The sequence below is a fragment of the Opisthocomus hoazin genome, chromosome 6, assembly GCF_030867145.1.
Source record: "Opisthocomus hoazin isolate bOpiHoa1 chromosome 6, bOpiHoa1.hap1, whole genome shotgun sequence".
Lineage (NCBI taxonomy): Eukaryota > Metazoa > Chordata > Aves > Opisthocomiformes > Opisthocomidae > Opisthocomus > Opisthocomus hoazin.
Window position 1 is genome coordinate 28,488,384 of NC_134419.1, and position 20,066 is coordinate 28,508,449.

Consider the following 20,066-nt stretch of genomic DNA (forward strand, 5'->3'; position numbering starts at 1 on the left):
CATGCTTTTACCATCTGTCATATTAAAACATTTTTTTTTGAGCGCCTATAGATAGCTTAGCAGAAAATACTGTCTTTCAGAAGCCTTTTTCCCTCTGGATGGGATCTTCTACCTTTCTTTTTCACTGTTTCTTACCTCTTCTACCTGATGTTTTTAAATGCTCAGTATTGACTTCATCTTTAGCGTGACGGTGTTGGGATCTGCTCTGTAGACCCTTCCTGTTCCAGTTTGTATTGCTGTAAAGTTCAGTATGCCTCACATGGGCAGGTGTTTCTAGACATAGCTCTGCAGGAGAGGTCCGTTCTTCATCCCAGCTGCTAGAGGGGTTCCTTGGTCCTAAGTCGTGCTTTTCCACCCGTGTCAATTTTAAATGTCAAAGGAGGAATATTTCTGATACCCTGTATCATCCCCTCATGTACCCACTTGGCAAGGAAAGGTCTTTGAGATTGACACGTCAGAGGATATAGACTGTTACCTACATGCCCTCTCCTATCTATTACCTGAAGATGGAGCCCTGTTTACAGACAAACTCCACGAGTGACTTCTCGTGGGAGAAAGAAAGAGGAAGAAATGATACAACAGAACAACAGCATCTTCTATTCAGATGGGGAAGAAACTAACAAAACGCCCCAAGTAACTAGAAGGTAGAAACAGGGCAGTATTTCAAGTTGCGGGGTTTTTCCTTATCCAAAATGAAAGTTCTTTTTGTTTTGGGTCATTGCCAGAAACCAAAGGAGGAAGGAAGGGGATTTTTTTTTTTTTTTTTTAATAGTTGATACTTTGAGAATGCAGCTTTTGATTATCTTCAAGGTCTTAAAAAAAACGAATGGGAAAGGGGAGGCAAAAATGTAGCCCATGTACCTTAAGCCAGAAATTGCTGCTAGCCCTGCTTCGAAAGAAGCATTTTGTGGAAAAATAACAATCCTGATAAAGGAAAGGGCATTGGAATACAGACCATAAATAATACCGTATTTTGTCCGCAAGTTGGTGCCCATGTTCTCAGAAGTGGGAGCCATGGTCTGTGCCTGTAGCGATGGCAAAACGTACTCAGTTTGCCACCTCCTTTGTGTTTTGCTGCTGAAGATATCTTCTTTCAGGTTGAAACATCCCATACTTAGCTGCTGCCTAAAGTGAAATTTTAATTTTCATGGAAAGATTAAGGTATTTTAAGCATGAGAAGAGTAAAAATAAACATTTCCTCCCTATTAAAGTTGGTATGACAAAATGAGGTGTTCGTGGTTTTGAGTTGCTGCACAGCTAAAACAACTGAATTACAAAACCTGAAGATTAGCTGTGATTGCAGAGCGGTGCTTATCTTTATCCTTGCTGGACTTGGTTTGGATTTCTCTACTTTTGTTCTGAGTTCAGGGTGAACTGGAGTAGCAACATGTTGCATGTGGCACTTGACCTCAAACTAGTCACCTTGCCAAGCTGGAACCTGAAATAACAAGAATTGCCTTTGCAAAATGAGGCAGATAGGAAGGAATAACCGTCATGGAAAAATGCAGATTTGTTACAGTTCTACTGATTAGGATTTTGTCAGCTGTAACCGAATAATTACATGGAAAGTTTTTCTTGTTCAACGTGTCATTTTGAACAGGAAAGGAGAGAAGTAGGATAGGATAAAACGCCAGACCCAGTAGGTCCATCAGCACACTGGATGGCTGATACACTTCAGGCTGTGAGGAAATGATTTGCGGGAGAGTTACAACTTTCAGATCTTCTGATGGATATTCTTGGTTTCATTAATAAACTTCCATATACTTTTAGCTGTCATGGCTCCCCATTAGGTAGAGTCGGGACATTTCACAGACGAGTGACTTCCATCAGGGGCGTGTGGCATCCCTTTAAGCATCAGCCTTAGTTTTGAGCTCTGGTTCTAGGCTTGAGATACTGTCAGCTGTGCCGATGCTTTCTCTGGAAGAGGAAAAAGCACGATCTCATAAAATACAGTAGATAGTGGAGATGGTTTCCGTAAAATTGGATGGCCTGGTGTTGCCTGGTCTGTGAGGCTGTGAATAAACCATGCAGCTTTGCATGCTATGCAGTAGAAGCAATGAGACTTTTGGATGCTAGCGTGCATATACGGTAAGGAAACTGTCTGCGAGTCCTTTTCTGCCCACTGTCACTAGTGAAAACAGAGCCTGTAGCATTTCTGCTGCCCTGATGCTGTGCTGCTGCCTGGAAACCTGAAGGAGAGGAGGCAGTCCGAGTGACATCAGCCTGGATCTGGGATTGCCCTGGCTCCAGCGGTTCTGCAGAACGTGATATAATTGCTCACGGGGAGACCTGGGTTGCTGCTAACAGGAGCACAAATGCGTTGGCAAAAGAGGAGCAATTGCTAGGCAGCTGTGTCTGTGTGCCTTCTCCTTAGTTGTGGAGTATTTAATCTGCCCTCCTTCCTAGTTCTTGCCTTTCTCTGTTATTACCATTTGTATTCCTTGCTTGTTGCGAAGTGATGCCATGTAACAAATAGGAAAACGAGGTCTTCCCCTGCAGACATTATGCTCTGCTGCACAGGAGAGGTGGGGCATGAACTGAAGTGTGCTCTGTAGGCAGTGATCAACATGCATGGCAAAGATCTCATCGGCATCGGGGGGGTCTTACTGTGTTTTTCTATTTTTGCTGCGCTGCTGATGCTCTGCTGTTGTCAGCTGAGAAGGTTAGGCCTTGATTTTGTGAATATACGTATTTTAGGAAACAGCCACGTTTACGAAAGAGTAAAGCTAGCCTCTGGAGAGGGTATCTTGAAGTACTGCTTTTGTGCTTTCAAGATTTCTTGCTTGTAAATCACCCTTCTGAGCTAGGATGCAGTCAATCTCGTATAGCAGTTGTCTGGTCATTTTTCCAGCTCACGTGTGAGATGCTGTGACCTTACTTTGCATGGAGAGCAGCGCAGATGTTCCTGTGCTGCATGGCTGGCTGAGCAGCCCCCAGGGCAAGATCCTTCAGTCAGTGCAAGCACAGGCCAGGGTGACAGGGTATCTGAGACCATGGCTGCCTGCTGCTGTTAGGTAGATGGGACTGTTGATCCTGCCAATGTTTCTAAATCCAGGTAGAATTGAACATACACAAGTTTCTGTACAGTTTTGTTAGATGTCTGGCATGATACTCCAGGCTTGCAGCTGTGTGGAATTTGGTGGCTATATTTTCCTTACATATTGTGTTCGTATACGCTATGTCAATGGTGCTTTGAGGCTGATGAAAGTTAAAGTTCAGGGATGCTTTGATTTGAATATAGGTAATTTTCTTAGGCCTGCAGATGGAGGTTACAAACAGATCAATCTGAGTTTCATCAAGTGAAGCTTATGGGAGAACATGAAAAGCAGAGCATCAAAATCCTTTGAACAATTAAAACTGAAGAAGAGAACAGAATTGCTCTTCTGTCTACTAATGCTTTGAATGACAGTAATATAATGACACAAGACATCGTGTTTTTGCGTTAGATATGACATGAACCTTATCCATGTAACACAGCAGCAGCCAGAAACTATCCACCTGAGCATTTAACACCTTACAGTCAAGTGTCTTGCAGACCCTTTATAAATGTGATATGTTTTGCTGTGGTTGTTATGTTTTCCAGTGTATTCGAAAAAGATCCCAATGGAGCTGATTCCACTGCGAGTTCCAGCCACCGAACCAGAAATCTTCTGGAGTTCTCAGCTAGCCAGGAATCCAGCACACCTCAGAAAATACCTGGGGACATCATTCCTGAGAGGAGTGATGGGTGAGATGAAAACCTTTAACATATTTTAAGTGGCAGAGGGCAATGGTGCTCTTAGAGCTCACTGCCCTTCCATTTGCTAACCTTTTTGGCCAGTGTTACTGCTGCTCTTGTAGAGCAACTGAGTTTAAAAACACTGTGTTTTGAGTGCTGGTCTCATTGTTTATTGTTCAAGAAAGTTTACCAGGTTGCTTTTTAAATGAGTGTGATGTTTTATCTCCAAGATTACCGAATACACAGAGCTTCAGAAGGGTACACATAGCTATGCTGTATGGCATTTGGGATGGTGTGGTGGAAGAGAACATATAAACAAGTGTCTGCCGTGGAGATTTTCATGACCTTCTTCAGTTCTTCATCTGTGTGTTTTTTTCCCTGATCTTTATTTTAGCTTGCATAGTTATGGTATTTGTCATATTATCTATCTCTTCTTACTTTTCGAACTGGGGTATTTTTTTTCTTAGTTGCTCAAGAGAAGACTGGGGAAGCTCAGGATTAAGAACATACTCGGAACTTAGCACTGCACTTTTTAAAAAATCTCTGAGTCTATCCTCATGCTTACCCATTATTTAATTATATAGTTGCTTTCAGGCTTCCTAGATCTCTAGCATTCAGTGCATAAGTGAACGTATAATTGTCTCCAGATGGAAGTCTGGCTAATCCAGCTCATGTTTTCCCCTTACAAGATTTATCCTATCAGATTGTCCCTTTCAGTAGAGTGTTTTGGCTGGTTGAACAAAGCCAGGCACAGATGTGCAGAAAGCCCTGAAGTATTTTGCCGTGCAGAAAGAAGGCAGTACATCAAGAGCATTTTAAGGCTGTAGCCGTGGTGAGGGCATTGTGTCCTGTGTGGCATGTTTCAGACAATGACTTATGCAACGTAGTAGTAGAGTGGTTCTCTCAGGATATGTCTGTACCTCCTCCTTTTCTTTCACACTTTTCACCCTGTTTTTTGGCAAGCTGTAAGCTCTTTGCTGCGTATTCTCCTTTACCAGTTCTAGATGCAGTAAACAGGGGAAGCAGAGATGAAGACGCAGAGAAAGCTGGGAAAGAGAGGGGAAGGTTAATAAGGCTTTCATAAGCTCTTATACCTGATTTTTCAGAAAGAAGTTGAGATTTAGGGGCTACAAGTCTCTGTCAAAACCAAGAGGACTAAGGCTGTTACATTGATACCCTATCAAGAGAGGAACTTAGAATAGGTGTTTGGTGATCAGTAGCTAACCCCTCAGGAGGTACAGATAACCACAAGAAGGGAATATTAGTTTTTTCTTTGTTGCTGAGTGCTGTGGATTTTTGTATTGAAATACATGCTCTTCTTCACTTCTTATCAAAGCTAAGCTAGCTTTTGGAGACTGTTGGAGATGTAAATCCTCTCCATTCAGTTCTAGTATAGTTTGTGGCTGCTTCATTGTCATATAGCTTATGCTCTTTACATCTGCATGGTTTTAGTGGCTGACAAATTTAGTATTTCTGTAGCAAATCTTGCACGGCTCTGGAATGAAAGAGAAAGTTGCCGCTGCAGAGATCACATAGTTTACACATTATGAGGAATATTTTACAGGCTACATTTTCTTTCAGTGTCTAGCCTGTTCAGGAAGAGATCCAACATCTGCTAATATTCATCTGTCTTCCCTGTGTTGAGCGCTATCAGACGCCTTTGGGGAACTGGCTGAGACCATTGGATGTTTGATAGAAATTGTTATTCACCTGTTTCAGAGGTCCCAGGGGAGCAGCTGTAACCTTTGTGGCTTTGCTGATCATAGCACTTATTCTCTGGATTTGGTCAAAGGTTCATGAAAAACTATTTTAGGGGATTTCTTGATGTCTTTTTCTCTTTTTTCCAGGTATGATCATTCTGTATCTGATAACAAAGCACTGATGATAGTCTCAGAAGAACCACTGCTATATATTTCACCACCGCCACCCCCCTGTCAGCCCCTGATCAACCGGACAGAGTCGTTGAGGTGAGCAAGCAACCTTTTCTGAGCATTAAAGCTTTTATTAGGAGTTTAGATATAAATTGTGTGTTGGGTGAGTGCTGCTGGACAGACAGCTGTGAATGATATTATTGTCCATTCATAGTGTTCATCCAGTAAGTGACCAGTGCCTCGGAAAGTGTGTGCACTGTCCAATGTCTGCTGCCATAGGGACAGGAGATTGACCTGGAGCTTTGTAATCTTTTGATGTTTTTAGTAATGATTTTCTCTCAGTTTTCACACTGGTCATTTAGCAATAACTGAATAACAATTTTCTGATTGCCTGGAGGTTTTTCATGACTCAAAAGAGAAATCACTTCATATGTAGAAATGTTCATAATATGGAAATCAAATCCAGCTAAAAGCCTGTTCCATCTGAGGTAGATAAAAGATGGTCTTCTACTCTTCAGCTTCCGATACAAGCAGCCTGACCCTGACATTGCAAATGTGCTTTATTCACTGTTAGAAAGCATCTAGCTCCACTTCTAGGTGGAAGTAGCTAGGGTAGGAAGACTCTGCAGAGGGATCTGGACAGGCTGGATCGATGGGCCGTGGTCAGTCATATGAGTTTCAACAAGGCCAAGTGTTCGGTCCTGCACTTGGGTCACAACAACCCCATGCAACGCTACAGGCTTGGGAAGGAGTGGCTGGAGAGGTGCCTGATGGAAAAGGACCTGGAGGTGTTGGTTGACAGCCGGTTGACATGAGTCAGCGGTGTGCCCAGGTGGCCAAGAAGGCCAACGGCATCCTGGCTTGTATCAGGAGTAGCATGGCCAGCAGGACTAGGGAGGGGATCGTGCCCCTGTACTCAGCACTGGTGAGGCCGCACCTCGAGTACTGCGTTTGGTTTTGGGCCCCTCACTACGAGAAGGACACTGAGGTGCTGGAGCGTGTCCAGAGAAGGGCAACGAAGGTGGTGAAGGGTGTAGAGAACAAGTCTTATGAGGAGTGGCTGAGGGAGCTGGGGCTATTCAGTCTGGAGGAGGCTGCAGGGAGACCTTATTGCTCTCTGCAACTACCTGGAAGGAGGTTGCAGTGAGGCAGGTGTTGGTCTCTTCTCCCAGGTGGCTAGCAATAGGACGAGAGACAATGGCCTCAAGTTGCATCAGGGGAGGTTTAGATTGGATAGTAGGAAAAATTTCTTTACTGTAAGAGTGGTCAGGCATTGGAATAGGCTGCCCAGGGAGGTGGTGGAGTCCCCATCCCTGGAGGGGTTCAAAAACGTGTAGATATGGCACTTCAGGACATGGTTTAGTAGGCATGGTGGTGCTGGGTTGACGGTTGGACTTGATCTTAGAGGTATTTTCCAACCTATGATTCTGTGATTCTTCCAAAGTTATGAGTGCGTCACTAACCTTATCTCCATTCTGCTTTGCCCATTCTTTCTCTCAAATTTATTTGTCGTGTTTTAGCCTTCTTAATAAATATTTTGTCTTAGACTGATCAACTTTTGATTTTAAAACTTTTTGATTTTAAATTTCAGTAGTCCTTTCAGTAATTTCAGAATTACTGTTCATCAGGCAAAGGAAAGTACTGTATCTGCTTTATGTTGAACCATCCATGATCCCAATACTTTATAGATGTTTCCTTACGAATTCCGTCATAAATTTAATCTTGCAATTATATTTTCTTACTCTGGTGTTAAAAGTAAGTTATCATAAGGTAGAAGAGTAGTAATCTGCAGTGTCTTTATAGCGGCTGGTTAAAAAGTTTTCTAAAATAAAATATTCTGCCATTGTTCTTTGAAACATCTGTTGATGCTCTGGGTTTTTCTAGGCTGAATCATGAACTTCGAGGGTGGGTTCATAGACATGAAGTGGAACGAACAAGATCTAGAAGGCTGTCAAATAACCAACAGCAGAAAGCACGGGTTATGCAGGTAGGCAGATTTATGCTTGTAAGTCGATAGCATGACAAGATAATTTCAGACAACATAACAGAATATTCCCTCTTACTCATCTGTGCTTGTCATTTTAGACAAAAGTAGCAATGGTGCTTGTAATTAGGGTACCCAACACGTTCCGTTTTAAATTGCTGGGTTTCATGGATCAGTATATTGTTAAAGTTCTTCCGTTCCTGCTCTTGGATCCAGGCTAGAAGTTTTAAATTTTTTTAGTAGTCATCGAAATATGTTCAGTGTTTTCTAAAATTAAATCAATGGTTAGCTTTTTTATGGCTTCACTCTTCAGGCCATGTAAGGATAAGGATAAGCAGTTGGTTAATGGAGAGAAATATAACCTACACGCACATTCGTCTGGCTCACTGTTAAGGGGCACAGCTGATTGGTTCTGTTGAAATTTTTTATTTTATGGGATTTTTGCTGGAGGGATATGCTTTTGGTAAGACTACAGAATTATGAGATTTCTGTTCATATTTCCTATTTTTTAAAATCCCTTTCATCTACATGGCATACCAACAGCAAGGATGAAAGTAAGACCATGAATTTTCAAAGTGTTTCACTTGATTAAGAGCTAGTAACAGCTTTAAAAGGAATTAAGCTTAATACTTAGCAAATACTGGACTTTTCTAGAGGAAAAGTATTGAATATTAAACTCCACCTTCTTCTCACTAGTGTCCAAAGGAGAATGGTAGAACATTGAAGTAGGGCAAGTTGGGTGGTTCTAGTGTTTCAAATACCTGGAGCGTGTTGTGGACAGTGTGTTTTGGCAGAGGTACTAAGTGGATGCGCCCTCAGAAGAATTCTGCAGATCTGGCATCAGTGATAGCAAATTTTGCAGTTGGATGACACAAGATGTGCAACTGTTGCGTATGGTGCCAGCCCCCCTCCTTTGTCTCTGAATGTGTGGCTGCAAATATGGCTGTATTAAAGCACTTGCTTTTATTGTGGTCCCGGCTTGATTGCTGGCCATTTCCGTTGTTCATGTTTCACCAGTAGAAAAATGCACAATTATTGCGCAGGGCACTGATTAACCTCTGCACCTCATTATAATATATTCACTCTCTGCTACAGGTGCACATCATATTTTATGGTGTGCTAAACTAAGAAAATGCTTATTGTTTTCACTTTGTGTCATCTTTTTATTTTCCCCCTTCTTCAGAGCTCTCTCAGTGAGAAGGCAGATTCCCAGCTAATGGCCATGCCTTACACAGACACCAGCCTCAGGTAAGGCAGAACAACTCCTTTGTTACTGCTTTCTGCTTAATAACCTAATTTTTCACCAACAGATGGTAAGAAATGCCGGTTTTCACCAGGATTCTTAAGCCAGGTGCTAGCTACATTTATTGGCCTAATTTTCAAATAACTGCTTCTGATGATTTAAACTGCACTTAAAGGAACACCTGTATCACAGCTCCGCTATTCTGGGGTCTTTCTACCAAGAGCCATTATAGCTGGCACCAAATTACTATGACAAAGTTAAAATATCATTAGATCTTATTTGCATGGTTTGTCTCCATCTCCTGATTTTCCCTGCTGATTATTAGAACACACTAATCCGGAGTTTCCTGATGCCCCCTGCCTGCCCCCCCATACCGATCCCGTTCCTCTTCTCGGCCACAGGAAGAACTGGAGACAAAAGCTTAAGGAAACAAAGTTTTTCTCTGCTGGATTCTCTGTGACACTATTTAAAATGTTCTCAGCTTTGAAGTGCCAAAGAGAAGACCAGAATGGATTATAAAGGGGACTTTTTTTGAGAATAACACCTGAAGTGTTGCCATTGAAAGTAGACAGCTGTGGCCCTTCCATTTGCGTTGCTGCTTTGAAAGCAGGATGAGCATGGGAGAAAATAGAAAGCTGCAGGCAAATGTTACGGAAACCGAGCTGCCAAATATGACTTACAAGAAAGAAAGAATGACCTTTTTTAGTTCTACAGGCAGATGAAGGATATCTGTTTTAATTGAAGACTGGATGAACAAGCCTCATGGCATAAGGCAGTTTAATATATGTGCTTGCATTACTCTTAAAAAAAATTATCTGGATTATTAGAAATAGTCTGCAACATCATGCAGCTCTGCATGGAATAATCTGCTGTGCTCAGAAGGAGGTGAGATTTTTTTCCCCCCAGATGAATGATGTCTAAATGAACAGGACCAGTGCGTCATGGCAGCTGCATGCTGTGACTGGAACTGCTGAGAACATAGAACAGACTTCCAGTTGCTCCCAGAGCCATCAGCTATTAGATGCTCCATGAAATCATAGAATCACAGGGTAGTTTAGGTTGTAAAGGACCTCTGGAGATCTCTAGTCCAACCTCTTATTCAAAGTAGGTTTCATTTCAGGTTTACTCTGTGTTTCTGTTAGAAGAGACTGTCTCCATCTCCGTTGTAATCTCCTTCAGGAAGTTGAGGGTTGCAGTTAGAGCCCCCTCAGCCTTCTCTTCTCCAGGCTTAACAGGACCAGTTCCCTCTGTCTCCTGTCTCTCCTTGCACGTCCTGTGCTCCAGGCCCTGACCGTGGTGCAGCCCGGCATGCGGAGCCCTCCTGATGCCCTGCTGGCTCGCATTCGGCTGGCCTGCCAGCACCCTGGGTCCCTTCTGCAGCGCTTGTGCTGCATCGACTGGGCAGATGGAAAAGGTGCTATTTATTCAGTTTTGTCACTGATGCTGCCCCTGTGGAGCATACAATCCAGGTGTTTAATTTTTAATACCAGTGCTGTGACTGGAAATTGAGTAACCTTTACCTTCTAGAACACCCTCGTTGTTGACCTGAATCTATGAACAGGAAGACATTAACAGGATCTAGATTTATCTTTGTAGCATTGACAATACCAACTGGTGTCGGTCCTGGATTCCAAAAGAAAATTGATGAATTGAAAAGTACTGCTATGAAGAAAAAGCAGAGGAGGAAGATAAAAATTGAGACAATTTCAAAGAAAACTATTAAAACCCCTCAGCTTTCTGTAGTCTGCTTAGCTTTCTTCAGAGGCAATTTTGATTAGGGTTTCTGCAAGTGTGTTCAGAGGACTCCAGATATCAATATGGGGCTCTTAATTATTTTCCTGTTTCTAAATTTTGCACTATTAAAATTGTGGTTCTTGGTGCATAAAGCACTGTGTCCACAGCCTTATTCCTTCTTAAAGCAAGCAACATCCTAGTGCTCTGTGAGGCCTAACAGAGTGCCTTTTGAACTTTTGAAACGAAAAAGACTCATTTATCTCCCAATAAATGGCCAGACTCAGCACCACTGTTTTGGATACACAATTTAATATGATGTTTTCTTGTAATATGGTAAGGTATTACTAAAATAACTGGTAGCTTTGCACCTGGTTTTGGATCTTAAGTTCCTCCCTTCCCTTCACGGAGGAGTCCATTGTGGTTACCCTTAGATGCTCAAAGGTAGGTACGGTGTATTACCTGTAATCTACTGGTGTCGCTTGGAATTTGGGACTAGTTCCAAACCAGACTTGTTCCGTGAACCAGGAGGACTTTCTAAAGGCCCAGTGTTTTCCAAGTGCTTTAGAACAATTTTCTCCCATGGCTGGATTTAGAGTTATAAAAGGCTGGTCTTTAGGTCTAGCTGTGTCTTCTGGAGTGTGGGCGAGCAAGCGGATCTGTGGGGCCTGTTTTAGTTTTCAGGATGTGTTTTACTGAGCGATGCGTGGGCGTGATGCCTTTTATCACAGCAAAACTTCAGTGCTGAATCTCAGGGGTGGTTTGGTGGGCCTACGTGTTTTTGTGAATGAGTAATCAAGCTCAAATTAGCTCCAATCTTTGTTTCCTGTGTGTGCAGGATGTGATCTGATTCTTCAATTGCATAGTTCTGCGAAGGAGGTTATATAGGGTAGAGCTGCCTGCTGTTGATCTCCCAGGACTTACACCCCCAGTCCTGTTAAAGGGCAGCTGGCTTGGCAGCCGCAGTCCTTCGATTGCAACAGGGCTGTATTAGCAGTAGGAGAGGAAATAATGACAGTCTGCCATTACTGCTGCTCAAGAAAATCATTTGATGATAGATTTGGGCCTTGTTTTGGGTGCATAGTTATGTATATTTTAGAAACATACCAAAATAATCTGTCGGCCACCATAGTTTAAAATCTGGGTCAGCAGAAGGCAGCTTGGGAGGGATAGCCTGATCAGTGTGTTTGCCACAAGTGCTGCAGACAGCATGCTATTAAAGTGGGACAGAATTAAAATGACTGGTTGAGGGTCCAGCTAATGGTTTATGTAAGTACAGCTTTCCCATTTGATTAAATATGTTATTTTTGAATGGAATTGGGAAGTATACGTGATAGCAATATGTGCTGGGAATTTCTCCCTTTTCCAAGATAAACAGTGGATAAGTACCACGATTGTATGCCTTGCCAGTGTTTTTGCTTAGAATAGTTTAGACACAGTGTCTTTTCTTCATACCTGATATCTGCAAGACTGGAATTGTTGAAAGGATAAGCCAGAATTATGTGAATATCTTATTTTTGCCCCACTGTCTAAATTGAAAATCAACAGCAAATCTTTGAGTTGACCAAAGAGATGGGGAAAAAAAAAGGCAAATGAGAGGGAAGGTGGAGTTGTCACTTGACAGTGAATGAAAAGCTGTGTTTGTGCTTAACTTCGCATTTCTTTCAGTTTCAGTGGTTTGGATCCTTAGCAGTAAAAAAAAAAGAAAAATTATTACATGTTTTGATTTTTTTATTCAGAATGACATTTCATTTTAAAGTTTACTAAAATTTATTTTCAGAAGTCATCACAATTTTTCAGACACTTTAGGTTGACTTTTGAAACTTTTTTTTTTCCTGTTGCGCTAGCAAACAGGTTGTTTCCAGCCTGAAACAAGTGAATAAAATCAAGCTTGGGAAAGTTTCCTGCAGCAAGACCTTTAAAGCACCTTGAACTTCCAAAAAATACCCAATAGTTTCGCTGTCTTCACCTGTGTTTAATGTTCCTCATGCTCACCTCAATGGATGAAGAGCTGCTGTTTTGAAAAGGAGGTCTTTAAAGTCATTGTCTCACTGAAGTTGACTTTCTTGTCTAAAATAATTACCTTCCTTCCTTCTTTATTTCAGCAAGAACTCAGGGAATGAGCTGCAAGTGTATTATGCCTCTCCAAGGAGCTATCAAGATTTTTTTGAAGCTATTCGCAGAAGGGAAGATACGTTCTATGTGGTGTCATTTCGCAGAGTAAGTGTCATAGTTGTTCAATACTAGCCTCTTATGTCTATCCGTAAGTCTGTTTCTAACACTGAGTGTCCTTCCTTGTAATACAAAAGGTGACCTAGTCAAGGTTGAAGCTAAATTTGTTTCTTCGTGATGCTTCTGTGTATCTGTTATGGTAATATGGCCAGATCACAGTCTTTGCAAATTATGCCCATCACAGTTATGAATGGAAAGAAAGATTTGCAGAAAACGTTGTGTTGCCAGGGCAGGGCAGCACAAAGTTGCATGAACCCTGTAGTTAAACACTTATGCATTGGTAGCAGTCCAATAATTGGAACAGTTAACTGGATATCTATTTAATAGGTGTATAAACCTTTTGTGCTCCTGGGTGTAGGCATAAATGTACCCTGTGCACAAATTGTTTCTGCTAGCTTAAAATCATAGTATTTCTACCTTTGCCTAAAATACTAGCATTTGCAGTTTATGTGTCGCATATTGCAGCTGTACAGGTCGACATGCAGTGGCACAGTTTTTCTGTTGTTTTGTGACTTGTAGGTGGAGACAGATGAGCAATTCTGCTGTCTGTGCTGGGATACCGCACAGGCTTGTGCTGCAGCTTTGCCAGGCACATCCTCACATTTGCAGTGCAGTTAGTGACAGTGAAAGCTGTTTTAAAATGGAGTTCCAGGTGTTTGATGACAATTTCTGTACTGCAAGCCTGAGTGGCGATGAAGCCAGGACAGCTGCAGTAGTGAGAAGCTGCTTGGGATCTGATGATGGAAATGATCAAGGCAAGCAGTGCTAGAAACACCAGCTGGGGTTGGGAGAGTTTAGTCCCTCTGTTTTGCAGAGGTCTTGATGAGCCCTTAGATGTTTGTAGTGTATATTTGTCCCTGGCCTGAACCTGGGGTCCTGGCTTGTTAAGCCTCCTGCCTTGCTATTCTGCATATTTGATATTAGATGAGAATTGTTATATTGTTTTCCTAGGACCCTACAACTCTCCATTTGTTGCCTCACCATAGGAGTGTCCTGAGAGTGGTCCCAAGGTGGTGGGGGACTAGTAGTTGCCACTACAACAGCTCATCCAACTGCAACCAGTTCTGTGTAAGAGCACACAGATGAGCTTAACTAGTTATAGCAGTTTCTGTGTTGTCATAATTCACTAATTTTAGCAGTTTCTGTGTTGTCGTAATTCTGCCAACCTGTAGATGCCATAACACATCGCTGTTCGACCTGGTCTGCGGTAACTTTCTGAATTTGTGAGATATGAGTCTTAAAAGGTTCAGGCAAAATGAAAATAGTGGTGCTCTTGTTAGGATTAGGGCTTTAAGCTGAGTAGAAATAGGAGGTTAGTTTCCAGTCTTGGGATTACTGGGTTGTGTCACAAGGCTGGAATTTTGTTATTAGACGCTTGGCATGTTCTGCTGGTCTTTCAGCTAACAACACAAACATAGCCAGCACCAGGCTCCGCATACCCTGAGGAGGAGTAGAAAGGAGTGGAGAACGGATTATAGAAGTTTTTCTTGGAAACTCGGAACAAGAAGCAGAATAGTATTTGTCTAGTTCTTCACTTTTGGCCATTGCTCTAGTCCACCTGAATGCATGTAATGGTACGTAGGTTGTGTTTACAATGTCGGATTAATGACCTGGAGGTTGTCAGCTCTCATTTCAATTTGCAGGGCTGTCCTTGGAAACAGCATGTGTCTTGTGCCACGGAATCCCTAATGCTTGGCTCTGCTCTATCGCAAGGAGAGGTGTGGGGACTTTTTAAAACCATCTATGTAGAGTAGTTGGTAGCAAAGCTGTTGGTATTTCTGGTTCATGAATGAAATGCCCTCAAATAGAAAGCAGTTTTACACATTACCTCATTTATTATTTTAACAGGGCAAACCTGATCTAGTGACAAGCTCTGCCCTGAGGCACTTTTAAACTACTTGCTTGGATTCTTTTGTGAGTGCAGAAGGGGGGAATCCCGCACAGCCCGAGGGGTGCCACCAGTAGGGCCCCAGCTGGGGAGGTGCTCTTTCACCCTCTCCTGAGGACTGCTGGCGTCATCTTCTTGGACCAGAATTCACTTTTTGCTGATGATTAGGAGCTGGGAGAGGGGACTGATTTCCTCCTCGGTGTTACGGCACAGTTCACTCTGTTGCTTGCTCCCTTGTCCAAGTTAGAAGGCAAGGCCTGGGGATGATAGATTTTGTTCTCCTCTCTGACTGTGTGCCACACAGACACTCCCAAGCACTTAATAAGCTGTTAACAGCCATATATAAAAGAACAGAAATCATCCTGCTAAGAGTCCCAGGGAGTGGATGGTTCTGGTGTTGGTGATGGTCCTTCTCCAAGTGGGAGGCAGGACTGTGGATCTCTGGAGATTCCTCCCATCTGATGTCTCTGGGATCCTCTTTCTGCGTGCTTTCTATTCTGTTGAAGTGTCACATAATGCAGCATCTCTCCTGAGTGCATGGGCTGAAGTGTAATACATTTTTTTGAGTGGTTTTTGCTTGTTCTCACTTATACCACAGGAGTGGTGCCAAAAGTTCCTTGGATTTTCTAGAAAATGGCATTTGTTAGGGCTGCCTGTGCCTCTCACATAGCAGGACTGAGCAAGGGCTTCTGAAGGTGCAAGGTAGGAGAGCAAAGCTCAAATGTGCTGTGTCATCTTCTCGTGATGCTTTTCTCATGATCTCTTCAACTTTATTGCCACAGAAGGCTTGCGTGTCTGCATATTTACAGTTGGAGATTTTTTTTTTTTTTCTTTTTTTAAGGAGGAGGGGGGGAAATAAAATAGTATTTGGATCAGCTGAGTCCATAGAAGAAGCTGGGCTTTCACTCTGGGAGTCTAGAGAAATTAATTTCCTGCTACTGCCAGGGGAACCTATAATATCATTTTTAAACAAGAGGAAATATGTGACTGAAAGTGAATAAAGAATTCTTGAACTGTGAGACAGTGTTGTCTCCCACCTCTGCCAGCCCTCAGCAGCCAACATCCCTTGTAGGCAGTGCTCATCAGCATTTATTTCTTGATATTAACTTGTTGGGGTTTTGGGGGGAGTTTTTTTTGCTGCCTGACTTTTAGGAAGCCATTATTTTCAGCAGTCATTTAGCATTGCAGAAACTGACACCTGGCGACGTAACAAAATATGCATTCCCAGTGGTATATATTCACACCTGGGGCCTCTGCTGTCCCCAGGTGCTGCAGCACTCAGAAGCTGTGTCTTCGCAGCCTGCCTCTGACTAAATTGGGCTGTTTTACGTTGGTTTTGGGAGCATGTTCTGAGCTGAGAGGTCTGTGCAGTGGATACTGAGAACAAGTTGTGTGCTTCTGTGAAAACGGTATGGCAGTGTGTGCTCTGCTGAAGCATGTTGAAATTTCTAGCTGGCATTGAACCTGCCTTCCGTTTCTTCCAGGTCTGAGAGGCAGAACGGAGAGTCTGTTGCTCTGCCAACACCTTTGATTTCTGCCCTTTAACGTCTGTGATCGCAAGTCTATGTGATCTGTTCCAAAACCCCAGTGGAGAGTGGCTACAAAATTCAGCTAGTTGGTATAAGGTGCTGTGTCAGCAGGGAGATATACACCTCGCTGCTGCTGCAGTTCTGTAAGCCTGGCACCCAAATGCTTCTCTCTCGGAGCTCACATCGATTTTGCCATAGAGTGTGGAGACCTTGAGATGGTTTCTAGAATTACTTGAATAGCTAGCTTAATCTGAAAGGTAATTAAGTATATCATTGGAGAAAACAAATCCGATCCAATCTACTTTGGCCTGTAAATGCCTCTCCAGATCATTCCGCTCTTGTGTGGGTAGGATCAGAGTCCCCACAACTTGCAGTGATTAAGCAGTAGATTTCCCCATCCTGGAGGATTCTGTCAGTGACCCTTTGATGGCATCTCTGCAGGCTTATTGAGGACAGTGGCATTTTTTAGGGTAAAAATGTAATTACTGTTCTTAAGGAAAGCTTGGTTTAAAGTTTGATTCACTTGGGAAATTTAGGCGGCTACTAGCGTTTCCTCTCACTACTTTCTCTATTTGTTTCAAAGCACAAATGTCTCCTGGTATCAAAGTTTGCCAATTAAATTTAATGCAGCACATTTACAATATTTTAGAGTATATTGCAGTAAAACGATAGATATTGAAAGGTGATTCTGGTTATTATTTGTTAGTGAGAGTGATGCTAGCCCTATAGAAATCAATGGCAAATTCTTTACCAACTTCTGTAGAACCAGAATTTCTGCTTCAGTGCCGTGGCACTTAAACCATAGAGCTTCAGGTAAACGTGTTGTTATGGATGTGAATTTCTGATCCTCCAAGCCGACAACTGCAATGAGCATTTAAGGGTTTCTCAGGTTCTGCGAAAAAATTTTCACTGAAGTGATTAAGCCAAATTTAAGGGCTACAAGGATGGTGAGGGGACTGGAGCATCTCCACTACGAGGAGAGGTTGAGGGAACTGGGCTTGTTCAGCCTGAAAAAGAGAAGGCTGCGAGGGGACCTTATAAATGCCTACAAATATCTGAAGGGTGGGTGTCAGGAGGATGGGGCCAAGCTCTTTTCAGTGGTGCCCAGTGACAGGACAAGGGGTAATGGGCACAAACTGAGGCACAGGAAGTTCCGTCTGAACATGAGGAGGAACTTCTTCTCTCTGAGGGTGACGGAGCACTGGAACAGGCTGCCCAGGGAGGTTGTGGAGTCTCCTTCTCTGGAGATATTCAAGACCCGCCTGGACGCAGTCCTGTGCAGCCTGCTGTAGGTGACCCTGCTTCGGCGGGGGGGTTGGACTAGATGACCCACAGAGGTCCCTTCCAACCCCTACTATTCTGTGATTCTGTGAAATCAGAACTTTTGTTCTTTTGTTGTGTTGAACACTCAGTATGCTAAGAGTAAAAATATATAGGTTGCGTTTTGCTTTTGTTGGTAGTAAGCCTGTGCTGTGTTAATTGTATTTGGGATGATGTATTACTTTCAGGCAGCAAAAGATTATAATGCCTGGCTTTGACGTGCTTGTGTAGCGGTAGTTCGCTGCACATACAGTTCTGCCAATAGTTGGAATTTATTCGGAGAGCATGGGTGAGGCAGGTTCCAATTCACTGCACTCTTGATGCCATCTACATCCTGCAGGCAAAACTGCTTTATAGGAAGTCAGCTTCAGATGATGTTTCATAGCCAGAAATTCAGTCCTAACATATACTTTACGCCTATTTTGTTGCACAGGACAATGGGTGGTTTTTACTGAAGCTGAAATTTTCTGCTGTAGACTTTGTTTGTGTATTTCCATGGACTGCAAAGTGTAATTTGGTCTTGCGTTCAGATAAAATGCATTGATTAGACTCACATAGTCCTGCTCCTCCTAAAGACACAGTAGCTTTTTTATATGTTTGAGTCCTGTGGGTTTGCAACTCCTGCAAGTTAACATGCAGATTTTTGAAAGAGTTTACAAACTTCCCTTTCTCCTGGGGAGCCTGACCTTAGCTGTTCAGAGGGAAAAATGACTTTAACCCAGGATTCTAGGATCTTAAGATCTTGCTCTGTATTGTATACAGATGCTGAGAATAACATGTGTGGAAAGAACTGAGGCTCAGGGCATAGCATCCGTGATAAAACTGCCTGTCCTTTTCAAAACAGAGGTCATCCTTTAGCCTATCTTCTCTGTGAGGCCAGCCCTTGCCTCCCTGGGAAAATCTGAGAAAGCAAACTGTGTGCTTCACCATGCCTTGAAGCTCAGTGAGCCAGGCGCTGTCAAATTATGGCTGCATTTGTCTTTCACAGTTGAAAATCCAATATGAAAACCTCCTGTTTCCATCCAAGTGTCGCTAGTGACAATGAGGTCTGTCTTGCTGCATTCTTTATTACAAATTCCCTCTTTTCTGGCTAAACTGTGGATTCTCTCTATGTCAGAGAGAACTTTCTCCTCCCAAATCCCTGGTGTCTCTATGAAAACAATGAAGCAAGCTTTCTTTTTGGTCTTTCTCGATCTGTCATCCATCCTGGCGTGGAATATTTCTGGTAGGGGGGGAGCGGGGAGAGCTAACTATCAAACGGACTGGGAGGTGGTGGGGAGAAGGCTCCGCTGTGGTCTGTTGGATACTCCGCTGGGGAAGATGATGCTTTTGGTAGCATTTTAGAGCTTAGTCTAAAAACCTCCAGAGAGAAATTTAATAATCTGAAATTAAGTCTAAAAATGTATGTTGGTCTGTAAAGCACGAATGGCCTTGGCCTCAGTCCTGAGATTATCAAACACATGCGTACGAGAACAGCACAGCTCTGACTTTAAGGAACAGGAAGCTCAAAAGAAGGGTTTTTTAGGTCAGCAATTCTTTAAAAAGGGTTTATATCGAGGCCTTACAGTATTTTCCAGCAAAACCTCCAAATGCTTCATTGTTTCTCACTGTTGTTACCTTGCAACACCTAGAAGTTGTGTTCCTATGTGAGAACATACTTTCGAGAGTGAAGCAGCAGCGGGCTGTGCGTGTGCTGCAGAGAGCAGGCGGGCAAGCGAAGGAAGATGGGAAGGAGCCAGGCAGCGGGACGCCTTGGATGCGCCGTGGGTGGAAGCCAAGGAGGAGCAGTCAGCAAGTACCAGCTGCAGTGCAGCCTCTTTGGGCAGCAGCTGCTTGGCTCAGCCAGATGCAAACAGTGGTTAGGTGGGGCCGGAACAAGGATACAGAACGCGTTTCTGAGAAGGGAGGTAATGCCTGCTGCATCAAGTGGGGTTTTGTTTCCATTGGAAATGTCTGTTCTGTTCCTAGCTCTCCGGGACGTTTTGGAAGCAAAGTCTTAGTCACTCTGATTTTTATCTCCTTGGGTCCCTTTGAATCCCACTGTCCTCCAAACAAAATGGAGAATAAATGTGGTGTTGAGGACAGATGTATAAGCAGAGACAGAAGAGTCACTCAAATACATCTGGCATGGAGCAAAAGATACTCTTGAGTTTTGTGTGTATAATCTTGATTCGTTTGTCTTCTGCATGGTTGCTGGAACTTCATGAATCATATTAATGCCGTCACTGAACTTCTTTCAGCCTTGTATGTCTCAGGCCTAACTAATACTTTGTTATTTTTAAACTAGTATTTGGAAGGACAACATACACTGTAGATAATTATAGTGAAAATAAAACATACTGCAAAAAATGTCTCCAAAACCCAAACTGGTTGCAGACAGACGTGACCAGTAATAGTATACATGTATTTAAAATGTGCTGCATGCTTGACAGACAAAGAGTTGTGGGCAAGAAATAGAGAAAGATTGTTGGTTTTGGAAAGTCTCTGTAAAAGACCCACTGCTTATGAAATTGGTGTGGACATAGACTAGAGAAGTATGACTGGGAAGTG

General features: G+C 42.9%; 1 protein-coding gene across 1 annotated transcript in view; it reads left to right on the top strand.

Moving 5' to 3' along the window:
• The window catches only part of ATF6 (activating transcription factor 6), an 84,756-nt gene that overhangs the window by 22,219 nt on the left and 42,471 nt on the right, over positions 1-20,066 (top strand). The window contains exons 10-14 of the mRNA XM_075422356.1: positions 3,584-3,727; positions 5,566-5,685; positions 7,474-7,576; positions 8,757-8,821; positions 12,653-12,767. Of these exons, the coding sequence (XP_075278471.1) occupies positions 3,584-3,727; positions 5,566-5,685; positions 7,474-7,576; positions 8,757-8,821; positions 12,653-12,767 (547 nt within the window). The remainder of the gene's footprint in view (positions 1-3,583; positions 3,728-5,565; positions 5,686-7,473; positions 7,577-8,756; positions 8,822-12,652; positions 12,768-20,066) is intronic.